General features: G+C 47.9%; 1 protein-coding gene and 1 long non-coding RNA gene across 5 annotated transcripts in view; one reads left to right on the top strand and one right to left on the bottom strand.

The window, feature by feature from the left end:
- FLVCR2 (FLVCR choline and putative heme transporter 2) overlaps positions 1-18,933 on the bottom strand; it is a 54,014-nt gene extending 35,081 nt beyond the window's left edge. For all 4 annotated transcript variants that reach the window (XR_012645920.1, XM_074996752.1, XM_074996750.1 and 1 more), the window contains exons 1-2: positions 18,180-18,933; positions 3,401-3,542 (exon numbers count right to left, since the gene is read on the bottom strand). Coding sequence is in view for 3 of the 4 variants with exons in the window: in XM_074996752.1 (XP_074852853.1) it covers positions 3,401-3,542; positions 18,180-18,821 (784 nt within the window). In the remaining variant the exon portion in view is untranslated. The remainder of the gene's footprint in view (positions 1-3,400; positions 3,543-18,179) is intronic.
- Positions 18,934-19,202: 269 nt separating this feature from the next.
- LOC142015325 (uncharacterized) lies at positions 19,203-21,876 on the top strand. Its single transcript, XR_012646126.1, has 3 exons — positions 19,203-19,227; positions 19,853-20,025; positions 20,808-21,876. It is a non-coding gene; the product is annotated as an uncharacterized LOC142015325 (long non-coding RNA).
- Positions 21,877-22,735: the final 859 nt, after the last annotated feature.

Below are 22,735 nucleotides of genomic sequence, written 5' to 3' on the forward strand. Positions count from 1 at the left end.
AAGTTCATTGTCTGTCAGCTGACATTTTATAGATGGTCAGTGCTCAGCAGTTGGCCCAGCCACAGAGGGCTAGCAGGCCTATTAACGTACCTGTCTACACAGGCTGGTAAGCTGCTAACTTCAAAATATGCAGTTGGGCGTGACAGAGAGGGATGCTGGAAGTGAAAAAGATGGCTAGCCCCATGCCCCAATGTGGGAACTATGCTGTTCTGGGTCCCATTCCAGGCCCCAGGCTCTGGCCAGGCTTGGCGCCTTAGCAAATAGTGCTCTGCTAGGTCAGAGATCTTTTTTTCATTCCAGGTCCCAGGCTCATATGGCCAACCTCCTTAGAGGTGATTATATTAGGGGAGCACTTAGGAGCCCCAGCCAAGGAACAGGGTCCCACTCTGCTAGGCACTGCATAGACATGAAACAAAAACAACAGTCCCTGCTCAGGAGAGTTCATAGTCTGCATGTCAGACAAGACACAACAGGTGGATGAAAGACAAATGGGTTGAGGGGTGACAATAAAACAGAACTCAACATGTCTCATTTTAGTGCTCTTCTTTGACTTGCTACAGACCTGTCTTCCATTCACTCCCCCGGTTGGCCTTGCAGTTGAGGAGGAGCCTCTCAACTCTAATCTAATAGTTTGCCAGGCTTCATTACAGTACTCTATGCCCTTAATCCCTACACCCTCCCATTGTCACTGGCTTCGCCCTTCCCACCTGTGCACAGGCTGTCCCTGCACCATGACTTGGTCCCCTGTTCTCCTCTGAGAAGGGAGAAGCCCAGGGGATCTCCAGGAACTGATCACACCACCCTGTCCCTATATGCTGCCTTCTGGTGCAATTTCTAGATTGGCTCTAACAGGCCCAGCTTATTCCAGGGACTTAAGAAAGACAGAAAGGATGCAGGAGGATAACTTGATTCCATATATTGGAAGGCGGGGGCATAGTCATGTTAGTCTGTATCTGCAAAAACAACAAGAAGTCCTCTGGCACCTTATAGACTAATAGATATTTTGGAGCATAACCTTTCGTAGACTTATATCTGACGAAGCAGGTCTCTGCCCACAAAAGCTCATGCTCCAAAGTATCTGTTACTCTGCAAGGTGCCACAGGACTTCTTGTTGATTCCTTATAGATTTTTACACTGTGTTTAATCTCCTGAGCACCGTTCAGTAGCACATATGTCTCATGTTGTTTCTTCTCTTATGCTCTCCCCTGGAGAAAAAGCCAGTGCAATGGAGTGTTTTGTTAGGGCTTATTTTGTGTTTTATAAAATATACATGTTGCCTTGTACTTATTAGCAAAGGGTAGTCAAAGACGTATGCCTTGTACTTAGAGTGGAAGACAGGGAGATTTGTGATGGTTTGGTGGACTGCTAGCCATCTTCAAATATGTTAAGGGCTGTTCTGAAGATGAGGGTGATCAGTTCTTCCTTAACCACTGAGGACAGCAAGACAACAAGCAAATTGCAGCCAAGGTGGATTTAGGTTAGATATTGGGGCGGGGGGGAACTTTCCAGCTATACGGGTAATTAAGTTCTGGAACAGGCTTCTAAGGGAGGTTGTGGAACCCTCCTGACTGGAGGTTGTTAAGAACAGGGTAGACAAACACTTAGTCCTGCCTCTACATGGCAGGATGGATGAAATGCCATGTCAAGGTTCCTTCTAGCCCTACATTTCTAGGATTCTATGGCATTTATTTCTTGGGGAAGTTCATTCCACAGCCTCAGACCAGCTCATTATACAGCTCTGTCTCCTGCCCAAATGAATAGACCCCTATTGAAAAGAGTTACATTGCAGCAAAGGAACAGAGCTGTCAACCAAGGTCTTCATCTTAGAACTTTGCGTGATCTTTTAGATATTCTAGACCCAGGCCATGCAATGCTTCCAAGATAAGGACCAAGATCTTGAATTTGAAATTCCATGTGATTATACGGAAGAGTTTTCTTATGTTGGCTTGCACGGCTGAGGAGACATGCTGGAGAGTTCTGTATTAGTTAGAGTTTCCTAGGTGCCGAAGGCTTCATTCAGAGCTATCTTGCACTGTTATGCTCTACCTGAGAAGTGGTGGTATGAATTATTGAGGCCAGGTCATCATCTATCTAGCCAGCAGAGAGATTACAAAATATTAATGAGAACTTAATGTCTCAGTATAGAATCTAAGCATATTCCTAAACTCTTGAATAAACAGACCAATTGAGGGTGTGTGTCTTAAATCAAAAAAGACTCCACCATGGATTCAGACTCTTCAAAGTGTTTTGCTCTATCCACTGGCATCACCTCTACCCTTCTCAGATTCAATATTAATCAGCTCTACTCCATCCACGGGCTGGTCTTGTCCAAACATTGGGACATTTTGGCAGTAGTAGTGTCATCACAAGTATTGAAGAACAGGTAAAACTGAAGTGCTTCTGCATACAGCTGGCACTTGGGTTCATGTCATCTGGCTATTTCTCCAAGTATGTATATGTTAAAAAGGACCAGAGAAGGAATTTATTCTTCTTGGACTCCAGTTGTGAGGGGGTCTAGTGATGGAGGTACAGATTCCCATACTTGCTTGTTGGACACATCCTTTTAGAAAGGACTCAAACCATTTTAACACATTACTTGGACACCTGTCTCCTATCTCAGATGATACAGCAATATCGCATGGCCGACTGAGTTCACTGTTACAGAGAGGTTCAAGAGGATGAGGACAGAGTTCTGCCCTCTATCTACTGACACCAGATTATCCATCGTAACTAAAGGGCCTTCAGTTTCATGTCCTGGTCTGAACTGAAGTTTTGCTAGGTCTACAATGTTAGTTTCAATTAGATGAGCTTGTAGTTGGTCTGGGGCTAGTTTCTCTATGACTGAATTCAGGAACTGAAGGTCTGTTGGCTAGAACCACTATATCCAGGCTGCAATTCTGCAATGTTGCAATGAACTATTGCACATTTGAAAGAGGAAGGGAAGATTCCATCTCCAAAAGATGCTTTGGATATTTTGGTAAAAGATGCTATCTGCTGGTCGTGACTCTTTACAAAACTAGGATAGGTAATAGTCCAAAGTCTTGGGTTAAGATTTCTTTAGGGTATTCCGAATTTGTCTTGATGTACGAATGTACTGAATGTTAGGAATGGAGATGGGATGTTGATTGATGAGTAGAAAAAGAATGGACCTATGCTATTTAAGAAGCTTTCTTGAATGTACTTCAGGCTCACTCCCTTTCAGAGGATGGCAAACTTCAAGCTATACCATTGACAGAAGAAGTAACCCTATATTTGAAAAGCAGTTTCCTTGCTGGGGCACTGCCTTAAATTGCCCCTAACGGGCTGCCGTATGCCCTCCCTGATACAGAGACTGATACATACACACAATCGGATCCTCTGGGTACCATCCCTCCCACACATTTATTTGCCCCCTCCTTACCAATAACAACAAGGATGAAGAGCACCGTTGCCACAGCCGCGGTGATGAAGAACATGATGCTGATGTGGTAAGCCAGCTGTTCCTGATCCTCCAAGTTGGGAACCAGAATGGGTGGGAGAACAAAGCCCACTGCAATTCCAAGCTGAGCAGAGAGATCAGGAGAAAGGCAGAATTAGATGGAGGGTGAGGAGAACCTCCTCCACAGTCCTCAGGCTAGGACAGAGGGCTGCAATCTGTGGCTCTGGAGCCCCAGGCAGCTCTTCAAGGATTTCTTTGTGGCTCCTGATGCTATAAATGCAAAGTAAACAAAACAAAAAAACACACAACCTCTGATTATTTTTGATAAACAGTTAACATCCAAAAGCCCAAAAATGAACTCATATCTAAATGGTAAACAGTATGTGATCTCAAAATGTTGGATAACTCCCGCTAGAGTCCTCCAGAGAGAGAGAAGGTTTGGGAATGAAAGTCAGGAAGACAGTGTTACAAACACACACAAAGTGTGAGGAAATAAAATACATAAAAAGTTTGTGAAAGTCCTGAAGTAAACATGTGTAACATTACAAATCATTGTGTGCACACGGTTCATAAAACAGGGGTTACAAAAATTATGGTTTGACTTTTTTTTAATTAAGGACCATCTCATATTCAAATGCATTGTGGCTCTTGAATTAAGTCTCTTCTTGCCATTTTGGTTGCCAACCCCTGGCCTGGGACCACCATCAAAGGCTCAGCCCCAACATGCAGCCTGCCCCTGCTTAATGAGAAGACGGCCAGGACGAGCCCAGTTGTTTTCCTACTTATTGAGCCAACAATCAAAATAAAATAGAAGTCAAGTACTGGTAGGTCACGGAAAGGGGAGCTTGGCTAGGGTTGTGACACACCCTATTGTGACTCCTTTTAGAAAAGGCCAAGATGCTCTTATCTTATAGCAGAGTAGGCTTACAAACAGTAGATTAAGTCCTTGTGAGTATCTGGGACAAATAGTGACATCAGCCTAAAATGCTCTCCTCAAGGAGCAGAGAAATCAGTTGTTTTAATCCAAATGCATGAGCCCTTTTCTAGTAAGTGTGTTTGTGGGCATTCTGAAGACAGGAGGCCACCTATGAAAGCTGCTCTTTGTCCGTATTTCATCGTATGCAGCTATGTTGCAACTAAGGTTCAGCCTCAGTATTTACCCACTCCTCCAGCCAGTGCTCTTTACCACTTCATCTCCCCGACAACCTCAAAAAAGGAGTGCCAGCTCCCAGAGAAAGGTTATTTACCCACACGCTCTGGTATGATGAAGAAGTGGTTAGTCACTTCAGTATTGCACTAAATTTCTCCATTACCTCATTTGCAAATTAATTTTTTTCCAGGCAGCGACCAGCTCCACAAAGCACACACAAGGATTTCCAGAAGCTGCAGAAAGAGAGCTGCAGAGCAGCACCTGAAGCAATTCTCATGCCTGCCTGACACACTTCAGCCTGAAGCAGCTGCATGTGACAGCAGCAGCAAATGAATCAGAATAGTGAAAGAAATGCAAAATGTGCCTACCTCTTCCCATCCAAACCCAGGTACTCATGCTTCAGTATGACTAACGCATCCTGACAGTGGGAGGGGAGGCAAGAACTATGAAAAATATGGAAACAAGGAAGCATGCAAGCTAGGGCCATTACATTGTTATAGAGAGATGCATTTATCATCACTATCAGTCCCTTATCCCACCATGCCCTGACCAAGGAAATATCAGGGCAAGAAACCTCTTAGGTTTGCTGTAAAGTTTTAGTTTCCAGTGTAACAACTGTGAGCATTTCTATAGACCACAGTGTATGCACAATCCTCCACTGAGAGCATCAGCTAGTATCACTATGCCCATTTTACAGATAATAAGAGAAGCATAGAGAGGGAAGGGAAAGATCACACAACTAGTCACCCTGTCTTCCAACAAACAGAACTTCCCAGTAACTCATGCAAATCAGGCTTTGAAGGTTCATCATGACCATCAAGGTTAAAACCCCTTTAATGTTTATCAGTGTTTTGGGATATATTTCCTTTAAACAATATGTGACCAGCATCAAGGTCTCCAGATAAATAAGTCTGATCCGCCAACAGTTGTAGTTGGGAAAGGAAAGATCCATGCTCTTTATACAGCAACTATTTATCTGCACGCTCCCTCCTCCATGCAACAGTGAAAAGTCCTGGGTCAAGGAAGAATGCTTTGTCCTTCAGACATCTCGTCTCAGTGCTGGAGCCAGAACTATATCTCATGTACAAATTTTTAACCCTCACAATGTCTGACCAAACTCCCCTGATCTTAGCCACTGGCCAAGAATTTATCCTTCCCACTTGTGTCGTCTCAGAACACCATTCAGTTCTTCCCAAACATAAATGTTTCCCTCAGTGCCACAGATACTCATACATGCTCACTTAAGGGCACCATAAACCTGGCAACAGAGCTAGGTGGGAAGGGAAAATAAAACCCCTCAAATAGTGAGATGATATGGCAAGAAGAGAGTTATGCTGTGTGTTCAGCCTTCTCTCAAGCCTAGCATACAGTGAATTAATGGGTTTTTCAGTTTGGTTCCCAAAGGACAGGCATCCATATCATAGAATTACCAGCCCAGGGGACGCCAATGGCCAGTCTCATTAGAAAGACCAAGGACTGAATGTCCCTCTCCTCCTCACTCCATCCCATCCCTCCTCATCATCATGGTTGAAAGGCACAATGGCAAGGCAGAGCAAGGGAAAGCTAGCATGGCAACAAGTGCTGTTCCCATTATTGTGACAGAGAGCTTCAAAGCATAGGGTTCATAGTGCTGCCCCTTTCACCAGCACAAAATTCATATGAATAATTTGAATTTTACATAGGCAGTGAGAGCTCAAAGCCAAATATGTCCTACACAATGGCAACTAGCTTCTGGCCTGAAAAACCCGTGTCTGATGTCAGGAGAATGATACCCCAGACCACAATTTATGCTCCAGCCTCTGCCAAAAAAGGAGTGTAAAATTCCAACTCCACCATTAAGGCAGGTTTCCCCCAGATTACTTCCTGCATCAGAAGCTCCAGCATCACGCCCCAGTTTCTTCAGCCTTCAAGCAGGTACCAGAGCCCTGATTACACAGATGTCAAACATGAGTTATTTCTTCCAGCTCTTTCCCTCACAAAGAAAGCTAAGAATTGCCACTCCATCAGTGTCTTCCCCTAAGCCCCTCCTTACACCACTGTTTCTACCATGCAGCAAACATGGCTCTGTTGTTTTATTGTTTTAGAACAAGTGTTTGGAGCTGGAGCTAAAAATAAGACTGTCCATTGCTCTGAATGAGAATTTCGGACCCAGCTATAGATATAGTCTCTAGGCTCCATAACACCAGCCAGACTGCAATCCTCCTATCTCTCTGCTCCCAGGTGAGTGGTCAAAGAAATTATCTGACTCTCATCCAGCTTCCCCTATGGGCTGGGATACATCAGTCACTAACATTCTCTTTCAGAGGGCTGGAATTATGGCTGATGGAAGTAGAGCATCCCACCCCCAGCTTGAAGGAGTAATGGCAGACAAATGCACAGCTCCCCTCAGATGCCAGGTTTACAGTTCTCTTCAATGGCTCCCAGCACCCTCCTATAAAGACTGTTCTGGTGCTCTGCCTTCATCTCCCATCTTTGAGTAGACCATTCAAAGCTACATCTACACTACAGCACTCTTCTAAAAGATCCTGTGGAAGGCACTGTCTTCAAAAGACTGCATCCACACACAAAAAGCAGATCGAAAGACCCATTCATTCGTTCGAAAAAAAGTGACCACACAGACCCAGCTGCTCTCTCAAAAGAATGGAGCAGGAAATGCCATGGCCGGCAAGCCCTTCTGGGAGTGTTGGCCAGCTGCGCCCTTAAAGGGCCCCTCCTAAACACCCCCTCCCTGCACAGGCTACTGAGACCTCCCTTGCTGCAGACAGCAGAGCAGACCTGGTGCACACACCAGACGCCCATTCTAGAAGAGCACGGATCCCCAGAAGCTCCCAGACCTGGACGTCGTCAATGCCGTGGTCAGCCTGCTGGCCACAGTGGTTGTGGCCACTCTCCACCTCCTCTGGCACATGAGCCCCCTGCCAGGGTTATATAGTCCCTCTCCATGAGGCTTCAGCTGCACTCCCCCTGCCAGGTATTCCAGCACTTCTGGAGCCATCCCAGCAGCTCCGAGTAGTGGGACTGACTCATGATGGGTGAGTGGGATGATGATCACTGGCTCCAGAACTTCCGAATGACCAAGACCTTCCTGGAGCTCTGCACTTGGCTCGCCTCCTCCATCTGACACCCGCATGCGGCCCACTGTCCCCATGGAGAAGCAGGTTGTCATTGCCGTGTGAAAGCTGACCACCTTGGACAGCTACCAGTCTGAGAGACACCAGTTCAGGGTGGGCAAGGTGACCATCAAGCCCGTCTTCATAGAGGTAAGGCATGCTCAGGTCACACACCCACCACGGGGAGCAGGGAGGGAGCTCCCAGGCAAGGGAGACCCTCAGCAACTGGGGGCAGAGGTTCAAGGGGGCTGGGAGGCCCATCCCCGAGGGACCATGCTGCCCCCCGCTTACACACACACACAGGCTTTGTGGGGTGGTGGGGGCTGGAGGACTCAGGGCAGGGGAGGAGGGGGAAAAAGGAGGAGGGGGCTGGGCACACACCATCAGGCACTCACGTGTGTGCACTCTCCATCCCATGCAGGTTGTCAAGGGCACCAACACAATGCTGTTCCAGAGGGTCGTAAGCATCGGGAACCTGGAAGTAGATGTTGCCACTGTCGGATTCCCCAACTGCTTCAGCACCCTGGATGAAACCCATATGGTGATGTGCGTCCTGGACCACAGTGCAGACCATTATGTCAATCACCAGGGCTACCACTCAGTGGTGTTGCAGGCCCTGGTAGAGCATTAGGGGCGTATTATGGACATCTGTGTGGGCTAGCTGGGCCAAACCCACGATGCATGGGTGTCCCAGAACCCAACCAATGCCAGAGGATGAAGGAGGGGACTTACACCCCGCCCACTGGTGCTCTGGTGGGGGACATCATCATGCCCTTGTGCATGGTGGCAGACACACCCTACCCTCTGCAGCTGTGGCTCATGTGGCCTTATTCCAGCCACCTGAACCCCCACCCAGGAGCTGTTTAACAGCCGGCTCAACCAAGCCTGCAATGTGGAGGAGTGTGCATTCAGGCACCTGAAAGGACATTTCTGGTACCTCCTCATGCACCTGGAGGTTGGGCTTCACAATGTCCCCTAGGTGGTGGGGGTGTGGTGTGCCCTCCACAACGTGGTAGAGAAAAAGGGCAAGGCCTTCCTACAGGGTGAGCAGCCGAGGCTGGCCCCAGCTACGAACAGCCAGCCCCTGCCCTGAGCCACCTGGCCCACCAGGACAGGGTGAGACTCAGGGAGGTCCTCCATGGGCCCAAGTAAATCTTCCCCAGGCACCCCCCCATGCCACTCCTGCCCATCCACCACCACTGTTCTCCCTGCATGACCCCTCCCGCCCATCTACCCCTCACCTCGTCCATCCCAGTAACAAGGGACATAGGGGTGCTGATGAACTCAACAGTTTATTTCAACTGAGAAAGTGTGTGGTAAATGAAAACTTTGCAAATATACTATGTAGTGTGGAAAGGGGGTAACTATATACAGTGGGGGGACTTGGGACAGCAGGTGGGGGCATCTTAATCTGGAGAGGGACTTAGGATGGGGGGACTGAATCCTCTGAGGCTGTTGGGGGGCTGCAAGCTGCGGCAGCTGTGGGAGCCCCTACCACCCTGGGTCTGGAGTCGTTGTTGGGGATCAGATGGGGCTGAGACCACAGGGAGATAGGGGTATAGGAGGGGTGCAGCAGGGTTGGGCTTGGCAGGGGGCTTGGGCTTGGCATTAGGGAACATGGAGGGATGGCTCGGCAGGGCCTGCTGTAGCCATGAACCAGTTGCCAAGTTCCCATAAGGGGGCCAGGGGAGGTCGAGCAGGAGCAGGACAGTGGGGGTGGGAGGGGCAGCCAAGGGGGCAGCAGAAGCGACAGCGGGGGTGGGGGATGGCAGGAGGCTGGGCTAGCCATTTGGCAATGACCTGGGTGAGGGTGTGCAGTGCCACCCACACGCTGGCCCAGGCCTCCCACCACGAAGCTGTCAGCTTGCACCAGTGCCAGCCACTCCTCAAGGATTGCATTTTGCTGGTGGAGGTGGTGTCCTCATCATCCCACCTGCAGCAATGTGCCCTTGGGGTGCGGATCCATCCCGACATCAGTGGTTGGGGTGCCCCAGCCCTCTTCGCAGCCATTGGTGGACTCCCCACCTCCTGGACCTGGACATGACACACCCAGCCTTCGAACAGGAGAGAGAGACATGTCAGTCCCACAGCCCAGTCCCAAGGGCTGTGCCTCCCACTCCCATGGACAGCAGCCCTCCCAGCCCCCCATGTGATGGCCCAGCAGCCCTGGGGGACCCTGGGCACTGAGGGGTCCCCGCATGGGTGGGGCACACACCAGCAACGGTCCAGACCGCTCACACCCTGCCCACACATGCAGCTCACAGTGCTGTCCATCGGAACAGGTGCTGAGTCTCGCCAGCAGCCATTTCCACAGGCTGGGAGGCCTGGCCATCCGGGGTGTATCTGGACTGGGGCCGGCAGCCATGTGGCTGGCCCACTTCAAGCTGTAGCAGAGACAAGCACCACCTCCCCACACCCCAGGGTGTGCAATGCACTAGGTACTTACTGGAGGGTGTCTTGGAAAGGTCCAGGGAGACCCTGGTCAAGGGCCCCAGCTGGATGGATCCAAGGGGATGGTGATAACCAGTACTCCATTGCTGGATCCCTCCTCATCCGCAGACAGCTTCAGCTCCAGGAGAGTGGTCCGGGTGGAGGGTTCTGCCAGCTCCTCTGCCTCTGCCTCACTCTCCAGCTTATCCAGGGCAGCGTCCAGCACTGTGATGGTGGGGGAAGTGTCTTTGCCCCCAAGGAGGCTGTGGAGCTCCCGATATTCAGGGCAGGTGGAAGGTCCTGCCCCTGAACACCCAGCAGCATTCGTGGCCCCTGCCTCAGTTCCTTTACATTTGAGCGTACCTGATCATGGCTGCAGGCAGGATGTGCCCAGGCAGCCAAGCTGGCAGCTAGCTGGGCAAAGGCAGAGGCATTCCACTTCTTGCTCGTGGTCTTCCGGAAGACTTCCTCATCCTGCCACAGTCCAAGGAGGTCCTGGAACTCCGGCTCAGTCCAGGAGGGGGGCCCTTGTTTTGGTGGCCTGGGAAGGCTCCTGAGACCCCTCTGCCAGCTCCTGGGGGGGCCCTGAATGTCACAGGGCTGCTGGCTATTGTGGGGTTCCAACTGAAACTTCAGCTCCAGGGATGGCTCTGAGGGCATGTCGCTGGGCAGCTCATGTTCCTGCTCCAGCCACACTCTCAGCTTCCTGCCATGCGGTTTCTGGGACCTAGGCCTCTAAAGGTGGCCAGACTCAGGGAGCACAGAGCTCTGCTAGTGCTGGCCAGAGTGTCTCCATGCACCAGCTGGCCGGCACCATGGAGTACTCCTCTTTCAACAGAAGGGCCCACGGATCATCTGCACACATTTTCTTTCGAAATAGCTTTTCAAAAGAAGGTGCTCTTCCTGATCCATGACCGGAAAAGCGGCTCCAAAAGAAGCACCACCTTCTTTTGAATAACTTTTGAAAATGTGCTGTGTGTAAACCCTCCACAGGATCTTTTGAAAGAGCCCCGGAGTTTGAAAAAACTTGCCAGTGTAGACACAGCAAAAAAGACTGATTAGATTCTCCCATTTTTCCCATCCCACTTACAGGCAGAAAAGCTGCCTATTGCCTTCCATTTACAAGGGGCACCAGCAGACATCTCTTAGGGAAACATTAACCTCCATTCATTTTTAAACTGTTGAGTTAGCTAGAGCCAGTTCCTTATAGTAAGAGGACATGGTATGCTGGCCCAACATTTCAACCAGTAGACCACAGCAGTGCCCCAAACTAGAGGCGTTCAAGAATTGAAAAAAAAAAAAAAAAAAAAAAAAAAATCTGTATTTTGACCACTCTCTGGGGAGAGGTACCTACAGGTTGCACCTCCCTGGTCCAGCATCCTTGGGACCTCACTGGTCCTGAATGAGGGCATTTGATGGACCAAGGAAAGTCAACTCCAGCCCCACTGCTGCGCTAGACTCCCATACCCACTCCTGGACATAGCTACCCCCACCCCCCCAAGGCTCTCAGCTCCAGCTGTTGCCCCCCACCCCGACCAGATCCACCACCTGCCCAGGCTGGGGTGCCAGCAGTGGCTTGGCTGCCCACCATGCTGCTTGAAACCCTGGCCAGGGCTTCCAGCCCTGCTCCCACCAGCCTCACTTAGGCTGTGCTCCCCAGCCAGAATACTGGCCACACACTCCAGCTGGGATCCCAGTTGCCAGCCCTGCTAGGGCTGTCGGCCCACTGCCATTGGGCCACTGCCTCCTGTACTCCTTGCCAGCCAACCCTGCTGCCCTGCAATTCCTGGCCATCAGGGCTCTCAGGCCCAGGAATATCCATCGTCCTACCTGATCACGGATGATGCCAGACCAGAGAATCAGTTTTTAGATGTTCAGCCTATATCACTATTCCACAGGCAGACTGTTAACTTTCAGCAAATGCCATGAAATTTTGGACAGATCCTCTGCACTGGGAGAGGCAGAGCAGCAAAGAGGGAGCGTACAACGCAACTGCTAGGAACTGGCTGCAGACACCACCAGATCTGAGCCATTTATTCAACAATAAGTCTTTGAAAGCTTCACATTTAACCCAGAATGCCAACATTTTCCCCAAGAAACTTAGAGATAAGGGTAGCAACTGCTTCTTAAAAGGATCTTGGTATTTGGAGCAAGAGTGGGGAAAAGTTCAAACATTAAAAAATCACCAATCAGGTCCCATAAAAATGACATAAGCTTAAAATATTTTTAAAATGAACGTATTTTGGGCTTCTATTTGCCTTTTGGATTACCAGCTTTTAAGTGGTTACATTTTCAAGTTTTTCTCCAAAACCAAACAGTTCAGAAACTTAGTTTCACCGGGGGAGGGCAGGGAGAAAGTGAGATACTCAGATACTTCCTTAACTTTGAGGCTAGAGAGTAAATAAAAAAAAAGTGGCATAAGATTCTCAATAAAATGGTAGATTCTTTAATGTCTTGCCAATTCTCCCTGAGTTTCAAGTCTGAATAAAGTAACCGTAAGTAAACGGATAATCTTGCAGCCCAGTGGAGCACAAGCTGGCTAACTAACGGAGTGCTGCTCCAAAGATCTCACCCTCCAAAGGAGTACTTCATCTAAAGACATCTTGTCTGTTGGGTTAGGGGCTGTGGGTACAACCCTTCAGCCACCAGAATGAAATGTAGCTCCCTATCAGCTCATCTAAACCATTGCAAAATACTTTGTTTCAACATTACCAATTACCTTTTACAACAGGAAAAATGTCTTCATTTCATTGATTTGAGACTCCACTAGCTGAAGTCAACACAAGTCAGACTTTTACAAACCCAGTTCTGTAGTTCCTTAAAGTCAAAGATGGAAAAGGGAGGGGGAACAATGTGAAGGTAGGGCTATGCAAAGCTGCTGAATATAATGCAAATTCATCAGAGGAACTTCATGGTTAGAAGAAACACAATCACACGCACAATGACCCAGCAGCCTCCCAAACTCCACAAAGTCTGCACTACAGAAATAACAGACAGTTGCAGTTGTTGCTCAAGTCTGTGGGAAGCCAACCAAACTGTAACTCAGTACAGCCCAGGGCCTTGCTAAGATGTGGTTTTAACCCTGGTAGAGATGAACAGTAAAACAGAGTTTCTTGGCCTGAGTGTGACCTGTTCAGCTACATGTGCATTACACCACCCATAAGCTGTATTGCTCTGGCTATGTAGAGAGACTGTGCTTGGTTTGCCTGCGAAGTGTACTATGCAGCCTTTTCTTAAGCTAATATACAGCCTAGTGGAAGGGAAAAAATAGAATGTATTTGAGCAACCACCACAGAGAAGAAAGAGAGCCATTTAACTGCAATTGTGACAAAAGAGGGAGGAGCTGACAGTCTTCCACAACAGGGTGCCAAAGGCATTGAAAAATGCTGCCAAACCACAGATGGTTCAACAGGCTAGGACTATACTCTGTGCAAATCACACCTATCCTCAGCACTCAGGATCCCCAGCTCAAGCACAACACACAAGAGCTTCTTCACAAATGCAAACTGAGATCCAGGCTCGTGAGGTGAAAAGCTAAGATTTAGGGCTCTGAGGTATCCACCATCACAGGAAAAAAACATCAAGCCTCAAATCTCAATAGTCAGAGTTGTCCTAGGAACAGAACAAACTCCCTGGCTCCTGTTCCATCACACTCCTGCTTCTTGTGATCTTGTTGATGTCATAGAAAAAAGCCCCTTACACTGTTGCAATCACTCTGGGCCCTCCACTTCTGCTCCCACTGTATTTGCCTTTGACCCAGCTGACAAGAGGGATGTATCTTCTCCCAGTTTATAATGGCAGCAACATGATTCAGTAATATCCCACCATAAGGGCAGAGCCAGCAACGGGCTATGGGGGAGGGATGTTCTAGATCTGAGAGTACTTTTTGGCTAGGCACCGGATGCTGAGAGATGCCCTGTATTTGGGAAAGGGTGAGGAATGCATTGCTCTCAAGGGCTCACTACAACTACACCCAGAGCAAACAGTACTAGTGACTGGAGGCTTGGGCAACCCCTCCACTGCCAAACAAAAAAAAACACTGCAGATATTCAGAGAGCTTCTCAGCAGACCAGGAAGTCGGCTGTTCTGAGCCTAAGCTGTGGTTCTGTCCGAGACTAGGACATCAGATGAAACACAAAGGAAGGTTCATTTCAGGCTCCAATGTCTGTTTATAGAAATTGAAGCATTCCTGAAGAAGCCACATCTCTGCCATGTCCTGACACACCCTCCATCATGGAACCAGAGACTCCCTGCAAATTAGAGACCAGAATGTCCAGTGTTCATCAGAGAGTTCTCTAATCAGAGTGCTCTGACCCCGCCCACCCAGACACATATGAACATCCTCCTGCAGGACGAGGAAGTATGACTGCCAAAGGAGGCTGGGTATGTCACTATAGCCACTTCCTGCCCCTCATGATCCATTAATAGATATCCACAATCCATTGCAGATATCAGCTTTATATCCATGTGTATCCACACCCGCAGATGTAAATGCAGATATCCACAGCTCATTTTTGCAGATCCAGATGTGAATACAAATATTGTACCTAGAACTCTGCAAAGTTGTGGATATCCAGGGGTATGTCCGTGCAGATATCCACAGCTCATTTTTGTGGATATTAATGCAGATGTAAATACAAATTTTGTACCCATGCGGGGCTCTATCCTTAAAGCTATTCCTACTCTAATATGTGCAATTCATGATGAAGTTTGGCACAGACTCAGGAACATAGGTGTTGCCAGTGCCTTTTCTGTTAAAAAAAAAAAAGTGCAGGTACTCAGCCAGCTCCCTGCTCACTTCCCCACAGACAATCCCATGGCAGGGGCTGCTGAGGTGCCAGTACGCAGTACCAGCAAATACTGGCACAAAAAAAATGCACTGGATGTTGCTGACTCCAAGGGTGTGCAGGGACTCAAGTGCTCACAACTGTTCAGGGGTAGGGGGCACAAAGCACTCATGGGAGAGGGCAGAAAGGTTCCAGAGGTTGCAGTGGGGTGGGGCAGGAATAGGTGGCATAAGAGTGGTTCCTCAGGGGAAGGGACATTGTAGGCGTAGACCCTTGGAGGGGAGCAAGGGGAGAGCACCCACAGGGAATAATAAAAGTTAGTGCCTGTGGTCTTCAAGCAAGGGAAGTCTGCCTCAGTTCTCCAATTAATCCTCCCCCTGTTCTGCTCACATCAAGTCAGACTCTTTTAAAAAGGGGTGGGGGTTCTGCTACACTGATAGAGAAAAATAATAATGGCTAGTATGTTGCTTGAAGGAGCAGAACCCCACAGCATAGGATCCAGACTAGTAAACAGGCTTTTGGTTGAAAGCACTGTTCTGCACTTGCAAATTCTTCAGGCAAGGTGCACCTATGAAGTGGGATGTTAAGCAGAGCTCCGGGCATGACACAAGCAGTGCTGTGAAGTCACCCTGCTCAGAAGCAACTGATCCTTGACCAGAATATTACAAACCAGCTAATCAGAACGGGGCTGTGCATATTAAAAATATACAAAAAACTGCTCTTTTCCCAGGCAGCTTACTTCTCAGAGCCCAGTGATTCCACCTAAAAACACAAATAGCCTCTTTCTCTCCAAAGCCAAGTCAACATGAACCAAAAACCATCCTTCCCACCCATCCACATATATGTCTTCAACTACTCATAAGAGAATAAGAGCAGAGGAAATTCTCCCCACAGATAGACACACACTCTTCTCCTGCAGTGTCCTTACTCCAAGCCCATCAGCTGTGTGTTTCCCTTGTGTCAGAACATGAATGACCTGAGTGGCAGGGCAAGAACCAGAAATATGGTCCAACTCCCATCTGATACAGCAGCAGATTTCAAAGATGGCAGCAAAGGGGGATTATAGAAACACAGATGTGCTTACCTTTGGCTAACAGAACAAGAGAGGATTATACATTGAAACCCCTAAATGCTTTTGATTTTCTGCACTTGTTTTACTTTCAAAAATTCCATGTTATTCCATCATATCTACCCGAGCCACTATAACTTCTGTCTCTCTTCCTTGGTCTCCCACCTCGCCAGGGGATGGGAGGTCCAAGGAGCGGGTGTTGAGTCTAGCCCTTGGAGGGGTGGGAGACCAATGAAAAGGGACAGAGGTTATTGGTGACTGCCCTGGGGGAGGTAGGAGACACCAAGATGAATGGTTGAGGGTGTGGGGTAGTGCCCTTGGGGAGGAGGGAGACATTGGAGAGAGGGGCAGAGATAATCTCAACTCCTGCTCCCAGGAGGGTAAGACCTTGGGAGACAAGCAGATACAAAATTTGGAGCCACAATGACAAGTCCAACAGGAGCAAAAAAATCTATTCATAGTTCAGTGGCTTAAGCAAAGGTGAAAATGAACAGCCTAGATTGTCAGGAAGAATAGCTGGTTACCAGATTTCTTTCTATGGTTCCTTACTGATGATCAGTGTAACTCTGGGAGACTTTCAGAGCCTACACAGAAACAGTCTCTCAACAGGTAGTAATATTTTGTTCCTGTGCTCATTACTGTAGAATCTGGGTGCAAAAAGTATTTAGAGAAAGATTCAGTCCAAAAGCTCCATCCCTGGGTCTCAATAAGTAAATTTGTTCAGCCTTGAAAGAGCGAATGACAGATTTTTCAAATATAAAAGGCACCAGTTTCTATTTTAGAAGCCCCATATTCCTGTGGTCTCCATGCTCTTAGAACACACCCACTCCTCTCCTTTTTTGCTATGCCATGTGTTAACAGTAGAAATAAGACTGAGATTTTGCTGCTGGTTGACCTGACGCACATGCTGGGTCAGAACAAGCAACCCAATCTCTGACCAGCTGATAAACTAATGTACTGCTGGCGAAATGACAAATCTTGGCTAGGTGCCTCTCCTCCCACACACACTCCTCAACTGAGCAAGGGACACTGCAGAACTCCAGGTATGGAGTGAGCTGCAGATCACAGGTGACACTATCAGGATCTCACAGAGATCTTTCCCCAGATCATGGCAATTTGTTGTTATATTTGCACTGTTTGGAGAATTCAATACAAGGTTATTAAGAAGCCCTCCATAGACTCTATTGTCCCTATCTTCAAGCCTCAAGAAAAGTCATTACATGCTGATCTTCTGGGCTTATGCCCAGTGATATACCACCAATATTTTAATAAGGGGCTTCCATAAAGGTCCTTCTGAAATGTCCCCTCTGTTATGTCCCAGAACTGCATGTAGTTGCAGGAGAATAGATTTCCTCATTCTATTGCCCATTTGGACAAAAACACTTTTTGAAAAATAAAATGGGGAAAAGCAGCACTGGGCAAACAAATCTCATGGACCTTTGATAGAAGTGGTTGAACTTTGTTTCTAGAAACTCCCCTGAGCCTATGGACAGTATTTGATTTAACTGTGATCAGCTCATGGCATTTGAAGTGAAAAGTCAGGTAAGACTGTGTGAATGTGACTAAGAGAGGAGAATTTGATTCTCTCTACTGGTACATCTCAGTACAGTAAACTCATATCTGACATTCTATCACCTGGAATTCTCAAATAACTGGCATTTTATCCATAAGTAAGTTTTAGTTATGTTTTCCATAAGTACAATATAGTGAAAGTAAATACAAATAAATAGAGCAAATACTGTATAAGTTCATCATGTACAGTACTACTGTGGTTGGTAAATAACATACTCTGCAAACACTTTTGCTTCTTAATATCTAATGTTGTTCTTTAGTGTTTTGTATTGCTAGGTATACCTCTCTGTTATCCAGGATATTTGAATATCCATCCACCTCCTGGTCCTGGGGTTGCAGATAGTGTATCCTGTTCCTCTTATATATACCCCCTTGTACCACACTAAACAACCCCGCTCCCTTCTTAGGGTTTGTTGGCATATGTTCTTCCCTAAGTAGTGTCATAACCAAGCTAAGTATATTTCCTACCAAATAAATATACAGACCACCTTTTTCCCCAGATGAATCTCTGCTGGTTACTTCTAATGCAGCCAGATTTCTCTGTACTTCTCTGTCCTCAGTGGAGTTTGCAACTCCTCCAAATTTAGAATCACATGTGATTTTCATTACTCCTCCAATTCCCAACTCTAATGGGGTCCATTACCTGGTTCCCAAAGACAGCAATGGAGCAGGCAGTGGAGACCTCCTGGGACCCGAACCAGACAGAGGCAATGCGTGAGGGCATGCCCAGAATGAAGACCTGGGCCACTGAGCAGATGACCTGTCCCAGGACCGTGACAGGGAAGAGATGCGGCTTCAAGCTGCCCAGCTTCACCCAGGCACCTAGGCAGTTGAGAGCTGAGCCAGCAAGGGCGATGAGGCGCAGGCCCTTCTTGTCCAGCAGCCAAGCCACAGGGAAGAGCAAGGGGATGTAGGTGAGCATGTAGCACATGGAGAGCCAGTCGATGGCGAAGGTGCTCACGCCATAGAAGTACAGGAAGATGTTGTTGATGCTGCCGTACTGGATCCACTGGAAGGCATTGCAGAGCGAGTAGCAGCTGAACAGCAGCACCACAGCCCAGCGGCGCAAGGACAGGCGCACCTCGGGGGGCGCCCCAGGGGCGGACCCATTGGGGATCTCGGCTTCCTCTTCCCCCAGCACTGGCTGCACCGCCTGCAGGAGCTTAGGCGTCTCCTGGAACACCAGCCCCTTTTCGCCGGGCTCCAGCCCCCCACCCACCACAGCCTCCCGGGGAAACGCCGGGAAACTTGGGCTCCCCATCGCCGGGGCTCCGCTGTCCCGCATCGTGTGTTCTGCCTTCACCCCGGAGCTTAAGGGGTCGCTGGGCTCTGTTCCGAGCCCTCCCCCCGCCACGCTGGCGCGGTGCCTCGCGTCGCGCCCAGTTCAGCCCGCGCCCTTTCCCTCACTCCTCCGAAACTGTCAGCGACAGCTGGACCGCGAGGACAAGAGACTCCGCCCCCAGGTGACGTCACTTTGCTCACCCGTGCTGCGATTGGCTACCGGCCCACCGGCCCCTCCCCCTCCACGCTGACTGGCTACTGAGTCCATCTGCACTCCGCCCATTCGTTACCATGGCAACCCCCCCCCCCCCGGTCTTCCAGTGAGCTGCCCTGTGACCCCTGCGGTACCGGGCGCCGGAGGGGTCCTCGCTCCCCCGCCGGGCCGCCGGCTACTCCCGCGAAAATCGAAGGTCCAGCAGACGTGGGGGAAACTGCGCAGGCGCCAGGGACATCTCCCGGGGAGGTCACGGGCTGAGGAGCCCTGGAAAGACCCCGCGGGGGATCCGCAGGCCGCCCACCACTAGAACTAGGGGCAGAGCTGCGGGCAGCATAACCCTCCCACTGCACACGCGCGGGTGCAGCCACACGTGATTTTAAAAGACCCTCTGAAAGACCCTAGGGGGATATGGGGTGTCTGGGATAGAGGTAGTACCTTTGGCTCTCCGGCAGCTGTGCCTTGACAGGCGGAGGGAAGCACTAGTCCTCACCCACCACTCAACTCTCACTGTTGGCAAGAAGTGAGTTAACTCACGAAAGCTCATGCTCTAAACTTTTCTGTTAGTCTGTAAGGTGCCACAGGACCCTTCGTTGCTGCTACAGATCCAGACTAACATGGCTACCCCTCTGATGTTGGCTCTTAGCAGCTGTTGTGCATTACAGCGGTGCCATCCCCTGGGCACATGTGTCAGCTCGCAGTGGAAACAGTGAAGAGGGTCTGGTCTGTCTCGCATACCGACCTTATGGAGGGACTTGTTCCTTCTCCCTTTTAATGCACAGTCTCAGCGGCTTCCTCTGCTCTCTGCATTTCTCCTGCAGCTGCCTCAGGGAGAAGATTACGTCAATAGTAGATTTTGGTGCAGAATCCTCACTGGGATTCAGGATACACCCTCTCAGCGAGCTTCTGGAGTCTGCCGAGGATGACACGTTTCTGCAGAGGCCTACCTTATTCTGATGTCCACAATAGGACACTTTTCCATGCCAAGTCAACAGTAAGTATCATTGTACCACAGAGCAGTGCAGCATACCAACCAGCCTTCTGTCCGCATTCATTCAACATCCATTCCTTTTCAACGTGTGTTATTCTAAACAGTGTATTCTCTGGTATTGCAACCTAGAAGAAGACTGGGAAGGAGCATTTAGCTACGATAGCACATGCTGCTCCACCATGCCTGGATCATATTCTACCCTTCTCTTACCTGGGCTTCTGAGGGAAGGGAAAATTTCACTGCTCCAGCCAGGAGGGTGGTGGGAAGCACCTGGCAACCATGAGAGCCACACAGTGCCAATATGAATAAGTGCCTTATGTGCCTTAAATATGAAGTCTGTTCTGGTCTGCCTATTGTCTGAAGAAGTGGGTCTGTACCATGAAAGCTCACCTAATAAACTATTTTGCTAGTCTTTAAAGTGCTAATTGACCGCTTTTTGTTTTGACAGTGCCAATAGTGCAAGCTGCACTGACACTATGCACCCCTTTCCCACTTGCAGTGTGCTCAGCTGCAGAAACTGCTTTTGGAATCACAAGCTTAAAAGCATGCCCCAGTCTGTGCCTTACCATGACTGGAAGTGAACCAAGTAAAGCAAGTCCCTTAAGATCTCTGTGTAGTACCTGCTATACAGATGACACTTAAAAGCCAAAATTTGTCCTTGTACGTGACACATCCCTATTGTTTGCCACAGAGGCTCTTTCATGAAATTACTTTGCGTGTTGTAAAACTTATGTACAGTAAATGTATCTCTCTAATGTCTGGCCTTCACTTATGTTTTGTTGCAGTGTGCTCAACAACAGGATCTTTGACTACCTTTCCTCACCAGCTGTTAGACTGATACAGATCTGAAAGAAAAAATGAACATGTGTTCCTACAGCACATACAAGCTGCCAGCATGGACAGGGCACAGTTAAATGAACCCAGAATTACCTCGTGGCACTTTTTTTGTCCTGTCAGACACTTGGAGCTTAACCCACAATGCCAGGGAGCAGCAGGAACTGCAGCATAAGTACCCATAGTACATTGCTGGCAAAATCAAAGCTGCCAGCCCTCCACATCAACTTCATGTGCCACTGTGGACATGTACCCTCGACTTTACAAAATCATATGCTAGAAAAATCAATCTTAACAAATTCAGCCTAATTTCTTAGTGTAGATGTATCCATGGACTAGCAGCTCTTCTAATCCTGAAGACAGTATGCAACAAATTATTAGCAAGAAGCTTTATCCTATTCAATACCAGTACATGCAGGGTTTTGGAGTGAAGCTCCTGCCCTCCTGCCTTGGCTAAGTTCTGATGTAGAGCTGGTTGGAAAAATGTCTATGGCATCATATTTTGTCAGAGTATGTATTTCCTTGAAATGTAAATATTTTGTATAATTTACCCAGCTTCTCCAGCATTTATTTGTGGAAGAAAACTGAGGAAAAGAGTTCCAGAATGCCCCATTTTGACAATTTCACATAAAACATTTTGATTTTTTTGTTTTGAAACAACTTTTGATTTTTAACATAATATAATACATTTTAAAAGTCAGAATCAAAACTTAATCTTATTCAGACAAAGCCTTTTGATCAACCCCAAACCAGTTTTTCCTGATTTCTCTTCAGAGGGAATTTCTAAGTTTGGGATTTCAATTCTGACTGAAAAATAAGCCATATTTCACAGTCTTGAAATCCTCCATGGAACAGAATGCCTCTGTCTATACGCCACCAGTCTTATGGTATTTACAGACTCTGGTCTGTCTTAGTGCTTGTCCCCTTGTGAACTGGAAGCAAGTGGATTTCTTCAGGCTTAACTTTTTCTAAAAAAGCCAAGTGTTGCTATGTCAGCTGCCATCACAGGGGACTATTAAGCACTGGTACTAAAAACAAGTTGATAGTTTATTGTCTATAGTTGATTTATGATCTACAGCTGATTTTAATTATAGTGTATTATCTGTGTTGTATAAACATTACATATAATAATCCCTCCAACGTGGACTTGACTATAGGTTCTTTGAATTCCCTTCCAACATTGATGAAGCAGCTCAAAGTTCACCTGAAATATATGAGAGTAATGGCCTATCTTTCAGAATGTACATTCCTGAGAAGAGGAGTCAAGCAGCTGTATCAGAAGATAAGATTGCTTGGGTTTGCACATGCCCTCCTGGAACATGCTCTTAGAAGTGCTCTGCCTGAAAGTCCAATAGAATCCATCTGTGTCACCCACAAGCAGAACTGAGAGTCAGAATTGGTTCTTTATTTCCATTATATTCTCATTGACAAACACTCCTCAAGAGAGAAGAAAATGCACTTTGTATGGATAGAGAAAAACACAAAGGCAAAGGAAAGGGAGAAAACAGTGGCTTTTAGATTAGATTGAAATTCAGAATATTAAAATAGTACTGAGCAAATGTTTTCCGCCAATTAATAGCCATATTGCATAGGGTAAGAAATAAAAACACACATCACCTGCAGCACAGAGGTGGGTTACAGCAGTAACAAGCACTGAACATGGTTAACAGATGTTCATGCTAACCTGCCTTGCCCCAGATACATGTGGTGGGAATATTACAAATAAGCCTATAAGTAACCCCAGGGCAAACATCCATAACAGATAGCAGATTCTTGGTCTGTGAACATAAGTAAATATATTAACTGCAGGAATTTTTTTCTCTTGGGGATAAGTCCTAAGATTTTTTAAAAAAAAAACAAGAAAAAAAACTCAGTCCAG

Source organism: Carettochelys insculpta, chromosome 6 (assembly GCF_033958435.1).
Source record: "Carettochelys insculpta isolate YL-2023 chromosome 6, ASM3395843v1, whole genome shotgun sequence".
Classification (NCBI taxonomy): domain Eukaryota; kingdom Metazoa; phylum Chordata; order Testudines; family Carettochelyidae; genus Carettochelys; species Carettochelys insculpta.